We start from the raw sequence: 11,392 nt of genomic DNA, 5'->3' as shown, positions 1-11,392 counted from the left end.
ATCTCCTGACTTCTCACGTCACCATGGCATCCCTCTTCAACTCTCCATTATAGCTGATCTGGTTTGAGATTGTTTTCTTACTCTTTATATTGCTTCTCAGTCTACTACCCTCATAGCTGTATTCAAGGCTACAAGTTTTGGGGAGACATATATCTACTCAGTTGCCAGCTTCTAAGAAAGACTCCCAATTCAAACCTCTCCAGAATAAAAGCCAGAGGGCACTCACTTCCCAGGTGAAAAGGTGTAATTCAGGTTACTCAGGAGACTGAATCTAGGTCTGAAGCCAGCCTGGGCAGACAAGTCCATGAGAGTAGCTACCAAAAAGCCAGAAGTGAAACTTTGGCTCTGCTCAAGTGATACACCACTAGCCTTGAACATTGAAGTATAGTGACCAGGCCTATTCAAGACACACACTGGGTGGGGATGGGGGATGAGGGGGTAGAGATGGGAAGGGGAAACAAAGGAGGCAATAATGCTTGTTTACCTTGCCCGTGTAATTATAACCCCTCTGTATGGTATTTTCACAATAAAAAAAAAAGGGGGGGGGGGCTGGGAAGGTGGCTCAGTGGTAGAGCACTTGCCTTGCATGCATGAGGCCCTGGGTTCGATTCCTCAGCGCCATATAAGCAAAAAGAAAAAAGCTGGAAGTGGTGCTATGGCTCAAGTGGTAGAGCGCTAGCCTTGAGCTGAAGAGCTGAGGGACAGCGCCCAGGCAGAGTTCAGGCCCCACGACCGGACCCCCCCCCCAAAAAAAAGACACTCACTGTACACCTATTTTAGTTCAAAAAGAAAACAAACATGCTAAAGTTGCCAAGATCTACAGTACAAGTTACTTGACTTAGTTTGAATAGTTGGATTTTGTTAATAGTTCTTGCTAAATCAATCCCTATGTCTAATCTGTAAACTAAGTCTTTATGTGCTATTAGGGCTTGAACCCAAGACCTCATGTTGCTTGGCTTTTTCCACTAATGGCTGACATTCTACCATTTGAGCTATGCCTCCACTTCTGGCTTTTTGCTAGTTAATGGGGATTTACCTTGCAGGTTGATTCTGAACTGATTCTCATATCTAATCTCAGCATCCCAAGTAGCTAAGATTATGATAGATATGACCCACTGGTGCCCAGCTATAAACTTCAACAGCTATGTATAGACAGCAGACAGTATTTCTAGGGCTTGGTACTTAGTATGCAAGGTTTCTAGCACCCACTGGGTAACTAAGAGGGACAACTGTTATTAAAGCATTTCTCACAGTCCCCAGCACCTATTAGGCTCTCCATCTGGCTCATTGTTGAGATAGTGTTTGCACAGTAGATGCGGAGACGGGCCCACCATCTCCATCAGTAGCACCCTTTTGCAGCTGATACTCCTTAAATGTACCCAACATAACCTGAGCAGAGAATAGTGTCCCCTCTCCTCTCTCCTCCCCAGCCAGAGGAGAACTCCTGGAGATAGTTCTTCCACCATGAGATAGGTAAGTCAGCCTACTGGAACTCAAGGCAAAAATGTTAACTGTTTTGTCCTGAAAGGGTGACCTTGGAGGACAATCTTTCGCATGTATCTGATGCCCATGGCAAAGTAAGCACAGTAAAGCACCACTTGTACTTTACAGCACAATTCCAATACATTCTGACCTCTTGACATGTTTAGGTAAGCCTTTCTCTTCCAGGGGTTAGAAAATGCCACCAACTTGCTAGGGGACCCTGGGCAGAGGACAGAGACGGCCAATGCAGTCTTGTGGTTGTTTTAAGTGTGCCCTTCAAAGGACCTAAGAATGCTGTCAGGTCAGAAGCAGGGCCAAGTAGGCAGCCATAGTTAGAATACATGTCCCATTACTCAAACACATTGTGCTGCAGTAGCCAAGAGCAGTACAACACATAACCCTGGCAACTCTAGAGTGAGAAATCGGTGTGGTAATGAAGACCCGTTCTGGTGTATACAACGTGGACAGTCAAGGCATGTAGGGAGTCCCAAGAGTACACTCAGTACAGCCCACACACATGCAGTCTTGCCACCTAGTCCAGCTTTCAAAGGCAATTTTATTCACTATTTTGATGACTATAAATAAGTGTTTCCACTATGGAAAAGAAAGTTAGCACAGTACATTTTCATGACTGGGGAATGGATTTTCAGAAGTCATCTTCAGTAGGGTAAAAACTTAGAAAAAAACTTGAATGTTGGAATTCAGTTCTTTATATAAAGTCCCTTGTAAAAACAAAACAGAATTTAAAAACGAAACTGAAAAGGAAGGGCAGGGCAAAATTTTTTTTAAAAAAAGAAAGAGAAAGAAAAAGAAAAGAAGGAGGGAAGATTAACTCATTGCTTCTCCTCCGATTTCTCTTCCACCTTGTCTCCAGCCTCCTTCACAGAAAGAGCTTCCAGCTTTTCAGCTACTTTTTCGGCATTATCATTTTTGCCTGGTCCTGCTAGAATATAAGCAAATATGGAAGAAAACAGAAAAGTCCAGCTTGTTAGATAGCACTGCTCTTGCTGGCACACAGCAAGCACACACTGGTCCCTGAGCACCACCACTCACCCTCCTCCCTAGCGGGGCCCAAGAGCCTTAACAAATTCTGCTAGTGCTCACACTGAGCTGCTTGGTGGCATCTCGTCACCTGCTACACAACAGGCAGCATCAACCCTAAAGGAGTATGAGACTGAGACCTCCCAGAGAAAATAAAGACAATCTCCTTTAGAACCTGGTGGGCTCCAGACAGCTGCAACTCAACTCCCCACTGGGATCTCAATGACATGACACCAGTTGACAATAAGCAGGTGCTCAGGGCCTCCCAGGAGGCAGCTGTACCCCCAGGCAGCTGTATTACCCCTGACTGGTCAAGGGGGCCACAGCACCTTGGAACTGTTTCTCTAGCAGACAGAAAAAGCACCCGCCTGGGGCTGCAGCCAGGTGCAGAGTGAGTCTGCAAGGAAGCTCCCCCCAACCAAGGGGTTCCATGTCACCTTTCTTATCTCTCTCTTCAATCTCTTTCCTGCATTCTTCAAACTTTGTTTTGAATTTTTGTGCATCTGTGGAGAGAGAGGACTTCATAAGAGCAGAGTGTGAAACTGATATGTCTTAGATAGCATGAAGAACCCAATTTACAGAGCCCCAAGACCCCCTTTCCCCATGCCAATTTCAGACCTAAATATGGGCTGGGCTGTCCCTTCACTTGCCTGTAACAATGTAACCAATCACTCCTGGGAAGTCTCTTTGCCAGGCTCTGATAGCCAATCATCTAGAGGGGTTGCTGGATGGCCCTACTTCCATACCAAGGGCAAGGCTCATCCACCTAGCCCTAGACATTTCCACAGCACCCACTGACTTCTCCAGATCTCCTGAGCATAGCTGACAATTTGGATTATAAAGTGCCCTCCATTCCCACATCACCACCACCAGTAGAGGAGAGATCAGCCTGCTCCTGTGAACCTTTGCAGTCTCTGAGGCTTGCCGGTGTCAGGTGATAAGAGGACATCACTGCTCCTTGGCTTTGGAGAGCCAGAAACCCAACAGAAGCAACAGAGGAAGGAAACTCTAAGGGGGACCCAGGCTTAACACACTTGATAGGTGGGAACTAGAAGCAGGAAAATGCTAGGATCAGGACCACTTAGTGGATAATGCAGAGTGATCAGGCAAATGCCTTGGAGATTTGGAGGAAACACTGTATAGCCCCACACAGCAGCCAGAGCAGTGCACACTACCTCCCAGTCACTGTCAATTTCCCCTAAGCAACAGCATTTGTTTCTAATTAAACACTGCACTATCAAGCAGGCAGCCATAGTTGGGTCAGTCCCAGTGTCCCACTTACTCTCAGCATTTAGGAAGCGGATGGCGAGCAGCTCCGGCTTTGGGCACTCATCAGCAAAGTCAGCATGGGTGTTCCAGACCCAGGCACGGTCACTGCCAGCATTCGGCTTCAGCTCCATCATTGGTGTGACTAGAGAGAAAAGCCTGTGAGGATGGGCCAACAAGGCCAACCCACCCACCTCTTGGCCACAGAGCAACCCTATTCAACCACCTTCAAATATCAAGACAGTTTGGGGTCTAAGACCAGCCCAGAACGAAGTCTTATGGTATCTGGTGGATTTTATCCCAACCTCTGAAAATGCCCATTTGCTTAACACCAGAACAATTTTGTTTCCTGAGCCATCATCTTGAGACTATTCAAGCACACAGGGAGACAAAGCAGGCTTCAGCTCTTTGCTTCAGACTCCAGTTGTGTTGTCTCATGGCTATGACAGACATTAGGGCAACAGGTAAAGGAAACCCAGACTATTCCAAATGGCACTGAGCATGTGGCTATGTCCACATCCAGTGGGGGCAATGGAAGGGAAGAAGCCTGAACATAGGGCTATCACCCACATGGTCAGACTAGCTTAAAAATTCTCACTCTAGCCAGGCGCTGGTGGCTATCATCTATAATCCTAGCTACTCAGGAGGCTGAGCCTGGGCAGGAAAGTCCGTGAGACTCTTATCTCCAATAAACCACTAGAAAACCGGAAGTAGCACTGTGGCTCAAGAGGTAGAGCACTCAGCCTTGAACTGAAGAGCACAAGGACAGCACCCAGGCCCAGAGTTCAAGCCCCACAACCGCCCAAAAAAAAAAAAAAAATCTCAATCTAGAATTCTAGGGAGGCCACTAGGAGATCAGGACATAAAGCAGTGGGTGGGTGTCCCAAGTGCTATAATAAACGTTCTCTGTTATAGAAGACAGTCGTGACCTAAAATATGCTTATCCCAAGCCTCTTAAGTCCACTACAGATCCAAGGGAACCTAAGGAGAGATTCTAGCACCAAGCCAACAGCTGCCTTAAAGGAGAATCTGCTTGTCTACTGACAGGCTTGTAGGCTATGACTCACCAGAATGGTCCCTAAAGGTCAGAAGTATCCCTAGTGCCCAATAATGGGCCAGTGACTCAATACTCATAACAGAAGTCCATTCTTAAGGATTCCAGGTAGACCTATAAATTCCTACACACCAAATCCTGAACTAAGAGCTGAGGGATCTTGTCCACTATAGCCTCCACTGGGCCTCGTGTACACTGTTCATGTCTATACTTCCTTATACCTCATCCACCCTGACCCTCCCCTTCCACTGGGGGCCTATGATGTGCATCAGGAACTGTTGGTCATGCACAACTCTATCTGGATGCCCCGAGTTCTCATAGAAACAACCCAGAGGCTGACTAGGCTTTGGGAGAAGCAATGGCTCTCAAAATAGATCTCAAGAAAATGCTCAGTGCATTACAGGGTAAGACAGAAGACCAGGACAGAGTAGCCAGTTATGGTACTGGGAGAAATGGAAGTCTTTCTCATGCCTCTGTCCCCTCTATGGGCTTCTGCAAACCCACCTGTCCTTTTGCATCACTCTTGAAGGCTGCTCTACTGTAGTTTCTGCCCCGTCAACCCATGTGTCCAGGACAAGAAACCATGGCCTGCCAGACACAAATTTTTTTATTATTATTTTTTTTTTTTATTTTTTGTCGGTCGTGGGGCTTGAACTCTGGGCCTGGGCGCTGTCCCTCAGCTCTTCAGCTCAAGACAAGCGTTCTACCACTTGAGCTACAGCGCCACTTCCGGTTTTCTGGTGGTTTATTGGAGATAGGAGTCTCACGGTCTTTCCTGCTCGGGCTGGCTTTGAACCGCTATCCTCAGATCTCAGCCTCCTGAGTAGCTAGGATTACAGGCGTGAGCCACCAGCGCCCGGCTCAGACACAAATTTTATACCCAGAAAATGCAGACCCAGAAATGGTCAGGCTCCCAGAAGGCCAGCCCAAGATGTAGGTGCTTCTATACACAGCATCCACCAGGAGCAGCATACTGGGTCAACATGGCATCCCCACAAACATGGTAGAGGCAACCAGCTGATGCATCATCCCAGGCCATACCTCCTTGGGTCTTTCCCAGACCCTACTGGGCTACTCTAGCCAAGAGCCTCTACCCTTCATAGGCACCAAGGATGGAGTGGTCACCTTCTCCCAGTCCTGTTCTCCTCGTGTCTTCCTCAGGGGACATCCTTGGCTACCTACTGCTAAGGAACTAAGCACATAGCCTCTTGCTACACAGATATCCCCACAAGCCCAGACCACATACACATATGGAATTATAAATCACACGAAGACATTACTCCTGCCCCATAGCTTAGATACCCATACTATCCTTGAGCATCCAGTCCAATCCCAAACCTAGCCCGGGCCTCTGCATTCAACCCATAGAGGCCTGGCTGGCTGGACCCACAACCCATGTCTTGTAAGCATCATCAAAGGCCTGCTTATAGTTCACAGGCATATATGAAAGACACATTTTACCCACTCCGGGAAACACACGCCACCTACTGTAGTGGTTGGCGCATATCTTCAGGGTCTTGTCCCTCCTCATGAGGAGGCGGATGGTCCCTTTCTCCTTGTGCTTCAGGAGCTTGACATCACCAGTGCCTCGCTCCTTCCATTCTGGGAGGTCATTCTCTGAAGCAAATCGAAATAGCTTGGCCCGCCTGTGAAAAAAGCCAGCAAGTGAGTGCTTAAATGTACTGAGGGGAACACCCTCCCTTAAAGGTTTGCTCAAAAGACGAGCTATTTGATTCTCTGCGCACTAAACACTTGGAAGAACTCTGTTCTGTGATGCTACTATGTCTCTACGAATCCCCTTTCCACTCTGAGAACTAGACAAAATACCACCCAAAAGATCATAACGGACCAATTCCAGTTGTTTTGTACTTCACAACTAAAAAGGAGAAAAAATGTCTACAACTGCAACAAACACCTGGACTCTCAAAAAAAAGGGATAAACAACCCAAAGAGGGAAAGCATCTGCGCTCCCAGTGGACTGGGCAACCTAGTCACTGAGCATTGTCACAAAGAGCAGTGAGGGAACTGCATCCTCCACAGGTCCCAACCTTCCATTTTCTGCCCCCCAGCTCCTCACGAGAGAAGGGCCAGGCCTCTGCTTAGACAGCCAGGCCCTAGGCCAAGCATACTTGGTCTAGGAATGGCACTCCTTACTAGCAGCCACTAACACCCTCCCCTCCTCTACACTCAGCTTTGTTCATCTCCTGCTGGACTGCTCTCCTCCAAACTCAGTTCTATCAAGGGAGTCCTCACAAGGTTTCCTAAAAAGAAGCCTCAAAGCCTAACCAGTTGGCCTCTTATCTGACATCAAATACTGAGTAACCCCAATCCCTGCCAGTAGTAGCTATAACATCCTTTAGACAGAAGGAAGTCTTCAGGAGAAAGCCCTCTGCCCTAGGGATTGAAGGGCACCTGTGGCTCTCACTGCCCAGGCCTGCCCTCTCCAGCACCCTTCCTTGGAGGAAGGACTTGGTGGTTGGGATCCTCTCTTTCCTTACCCCACTTCAGAATGGCCAAGGCTTAACTCAGCATTTAGGGCCAACTTGAGAAAGGAGAGTCCTACAAACGTACTTTCACTACGTTCTAACTAAATCTAGTGTTTCACACACCGAGTGTAAGCCAATAAGTGTCTCTCTGAAGTGCTGCAACCTAATTCAGAAATCTTGTGCCCACCTCTACCCCCTGCAGTTTCTCATCAAAGGTGATCTGTGCACAGTAATTTTTTAAAAAAGTAACCTTCGGACAGGTGCTGGTGGCTCAAGCCTATAATCCTAGCTAATCAGAAGGCTGACATCTTTAGGGCACTCAAAGAGAGCCCATACACCTAAGTCTATGACTTTTATCTCCTATTAACCACCAAAAGCCAGAAGTAGGGATGTGGCTCAAGTGGTAGGACTCCAGCTTTTAGTGAAAAAGCCAAGTGAACTTTTGTTTTTTGGTCGGTCATGGGGGCTAGACTCTGACCCTGGGTGCTGTCCCTCAGCTCTTCAGCTCAAGGCTAGTGCACTACCACTTGAGCCACAGCACCACTTCCGGCTGTTTTCTGCTTATGTGGTGCTGAGGAATTGAACCCAGGGCCTCATACATGCAAGGCAAGCACTCTACTGCTGAGCCAACTTCCCAACCCCAAACAAAACCTTTTGAGTTCAAGCCCCAGTACAAAAAAAAAAAAGAGTAACCACCATGGATGGGCTAGGAATATGGTTCAAGTAGCAAACACTTGCCTATTCAGTTTAAGAGTTCAAACCCCAATATCAACAAGTAAACAAAGTAACCATTTTCACTTGTAATGTGTTCATTGAAGGTACTGTTAGCTGGGTACCAGTTGCTCAAGCTGAAAATCCTTGCTACTCAGGAGGCTGAGATCTGATCAAAGTCAACCAGGGCAGAAAAGTTCTGGAGACTCTTATCTCTAAAGAGAAGTGGATCTTTGGCTCGAGTGGTAGAACGCTAGCCTTGAGCAAAAAAAAAAAGCAACAGGCCAGGCATCAGTGGCTCACACCTGTAATCCTAGCTACTCAGAAGGCTGAGATCTGAGGATCACCGTTCAAAGCTGGCCCAGACAGGAAAGTCTGTGAGACTCTTCAATACACAACTAGAAAACTAGAAGTGGTGTTGTGGCTCAAGTGGTAGAGCGCTTGCCTTGAGCTGAAGAACGCAGGGAAAGCACCCAGGCCAAGTTCAAGCCCCATGACTGACCAAAAAAAAGGGAATAGGGCCCAGGCCTTGAGTACAAGCTCTAGGACTGGCATTAAAATAGTAAATAAATAGTTTGCTATGGTTTGAATGTCCTAGAAGTTCACATTAATATTTGGTAGAGGGAGACTTTGGGAGGCAAACAGGATTGGATGCTGTTATAAGGTCAAGGCCTCATGATGGCATTCTTGGCTTTTCAAGAGGAAAACCTGAACTGCCATGAGGCTTGGATGGCTCATGCCTACAATTCTAGCTACTCAAAGAGGCTGAGAGCTGAGGATCACAATTTGAAGCTAGACCAAGCTACAAAGTCTGTCAGACTCCATCTTCAATTAACCACCAAAAAGCTGGTAGTGGAGATGTGGCTCAAGTGGTAGAGCGCTAGCTAAGAACAAAAAAGCTCAAGGACAGTGCCCAGGTCCTGAGTTCAAGCCCCAGGACCAGCACAATATGAAACAAAAGACCCAAGCTACTTGTTCATGTCTCACCATGTGATGAGACCTCTGCCATGTTGTAATATGAAGACCATATCAGATCCCAGCATTATGTTACTGGACTTTCCAACCCCCAAACCTTTTAAAGAAAAAAAACTTGTATTTTTTTACATGACTCAAATCTGTAGCACCTTTATAGCAACAGAAAATGGATTAAGACAAAGCTTATGGTACAAGAGGGTTAAGACTCACTGCTCAACCAATGGAAGCGAACTGTGGCTTCTTGGAAATGAAGTAGTAACAGTCAATTAGGGATAATTCACCTAAGGGACAGAACAGTGGCAGGGCCCCCCTCCACATGAACACCACAGGGCAGCAGGAATACCTGGCAAAGATCGGTCAAAGCACTCATAAAAACCTTAATACTACCAGTCACCCAAGTTTCTTGTATTCAACTCAAGATGGAAATCATAAAGAGGTTAATATCATCTGAATAAAGCCTTACCAGGGCTTATGCTAGAGAACAAGGGAGGCAACAATAGGATAATTCCTGGCTGTCACCTTGAAGAGGAATACTTTTATGGAGTTATCACCTCAGCAGTGGCAGAGTAGGGTTCTATACTGACATTTTCGAAGGAAGTATGTGGTATAAGTAGAGCCACACTAAGGTACATATTCTACAAATATTTGCTTGCCAGACTTTTTTTAAATTTTATTCCATCACTTCAAACTTCAAACGAGGTATTTGTGGGCAGTATCAGCCTACTTACATTTTAAAAAGTTCCTCTTCATCTTCCTCCAGTGTTTTAATTTCTTGTTCAGGAAGAGAAACTATTGGCTCAAACTGGGGGTCATGGTTGGACTCGTCTGTATTCTCAGTGGAGGTATCATGATCCTCATGACTTTCCTGTAAGAACAGAGAGATGATGCTGCTGGCCTAGGACCAGAGCTTACCTGGGCCTACAGTAGGTATCCCCAGTGATGAATGGCACCCAGAAAACAAGAACAGGCCTCGACCCAAATTAGAAATCAGACTTTCACATCATCAAAAAGTTTGCACTCATATTCGGCCAAAAAAAAAAAAAATCAAGCCGCACTGATTTCAATAACTATCTCCTAGATTAACAAACATCAAGCAAACCCCGTGCACAGACTGGGGTTGCTTGCAAAGTGGTTTAGGAGAAACGCCCTCAGCTCTCTGAGCCCATTTCCTCATTGGTAAAACGAAGATGATACCTGCCAAATGAAGAACAAAGGACATGAGGAACTCCAGAGGAAAAAGCAATCGCAGGAGTTTTAGCAATGGGGAGCAATCCATGCCCTTGCTTACAAGGAGGGTAGTAAATACACCGATTGCTAGAATCTACATGGAATCCAAAATTCTAACAAGAATTTTTATTGTGACTCGAAACATTAAGTTGATAGTTGCTAAGAAAAGTAGTACAAGCCTTACGATTCCGACCTAGTTTTAAGGTTTATAGAACACTAATGATCATATAACACACACACACACACGTTTGAATCTTAGGGAACACGTGCTTTTAGTGATACAGAAGAAACCCCAGACTCGCTACCAAGCCCAAACTGGAAAATAAAACACACACACTCTTTGCTAATCTTTCCTGTGGGTTTCATAGCACTGCGGCTGTACTGCGGCCGGCATCCGACCCGACAGGCACTAGCAGCCAACAAAGCCGCCCCCACCCCGGGTCGGTGCGTTCACCGCCGGTCTCCAGTGGTGGAACGCAATCTTCTGCCACAGAGGCCGGTGGCTCCAGATGTAAGGATGGGATGAATGAAGTGCTGCGTGGGCAACCGATTAGGATGCTGGGTCCGAGTGGGAAACCTTCAAGTGGGCTGAGCCAGAGGGAGCCGGTCTCCCGCTCGTGGCCCCAGCGAGAGGGGACCGCCCTACGTGGTGGTGGCTGCTCTCCGGCCCACCCCAAGGTCACGCGGGCGCCCACAGCCCTAGCAGCCAGAGCCTCTGCCCCAGGCCCTCCACGCCCCGACCCCCCAGGCCTCGAACCCCCAAGCCCCGCGCGCCAAGGCTCCTCGTTCGACAGGCCCCGAGCTCACAGGCCGGCGGGGGTTGGCGGCTGAAGCACGGGCCGCCCACGTGGCCGCCGATAGCGGCCCCAGCCCCCCGGCCCGCCCAGTCCCTGCCTGGGCCCAGCCGTACCTTGGTAGCCGCCATGGGGGCGCGGCGGCGGCGTCTCGGTTGTCTCGGTCGTCGCTGTCTCCGCGGCCTCTAGGCGACTAGTCGTAGCTCCTTTCCTCCTCGTCTGGCGCCGGAGCCTCCCGCCCGCCCGCTCTTCCCTCCGCCCCGCGACCCGAACCCTGACCCCTGACCCCGGCGGCGGGAAACGCGCCGTGATTCAAAACCAGTGCAGCTTTATTGGCTCACCCGGCGGACACTTTC

At 47.9% G+C, this 11,392-nt stretch overlaps 1 protein-coding gene and 1 non-coding gene across 3 annotated transcripts; both read right to left on the bottom strand.

Annotated features, from left to right (window-relative positions):
* Nucleotides 1-2,018: 2,018 nt before the first annotated feature.
* On the bottom strand, nucleotides 2,019-11,303 carry Ranbp1 (RAN binding protein 1). Of its 2 annotated transcripts, none has more exons than XM_042666195.1 (6): nucleotides 11,153-11,303; nucleotides 9,744-9,880; nucleotides 6,332-6,489; nucleotides 3,806-3,934; nucleotides 2,961-3,026; nucleotides 2,019-2,422 (listed from the first exon to the last, which is right to left on the bottom strand). In XM_042666195.1, the coding sequence occupies exons 1-6, from the start codon at nucleotides 11,165-11,167 to the stop codon at nucleotides 2,316-2,318; spliced, it is 612 nt and encodes a 203-aa protein (XP_042522129.1). In that variant the 5' UTR covers nucleotides 11,168-11,303; the 3' UTR covers nucleotides 2,019-2,315. The 2 variants fall into 2 exon arrangements, with proteins under 2 accessions (XP_042522129.1, XP_042522128.1); XM_042666194.1 differs by having other exon boundaries at nucleotides 2,019-2,425; nucleotides 11,153-11,300.
* Nucleotides 2,798-2,924, bottom strand: LOC122095996. The gene has a single exon (XR_006145230.1). It is a non-coding gene; the product is annotated as a small nucleolar RNA SNORA77 (small nucleolar RNA).
* Nucleotides 11,304-11,392: the final 89 nt, after the last annotated feature.

This window comes from Dipodomys spectabilis, unplaced genomic scaffold, assembly GCF_019054845.1.
Source record: "Dipodomys spectabilis isolate Male_0828 unplaced genomic scaffold, ASM1905484v1 ptg000363l, whole genome shotgun sequence".
In the NCBI taxonomy this organism is placed as follows: Eukaryota; Metazoa; Chordata; class Mammalia; order Rodentia; family Heteromyidae; genus Dipodomys; species Dipodomys spectabilis.
Note: the sequence above shows the minus strand (reverse complement) of the source record. Positions and strands in the feature narration are given on the sequence as shown.

What these genes read in the sequence shown, in the direction of transcription:
- Ranbp1 (XM_042666194.1), bottom strand. An exon ending in GAAGAGGAACTTTTTAAAAT is followed by an intron (nt 6,490 to 9,743) that starts GTAAGTAGGCTG and finishes CTTTTTTCACAG; the next exon opens with GCGGGCCAAGCTATTTCGAT. An exon ending in GATATGCGCCAACCACTACA is followed by an intron (nt 3,935 to 6,331) that starts GTAGGTGGCGTG and finishes TTTTCTCTCTAG; the next exon opens with TCACACCAATGATGGAGCTG.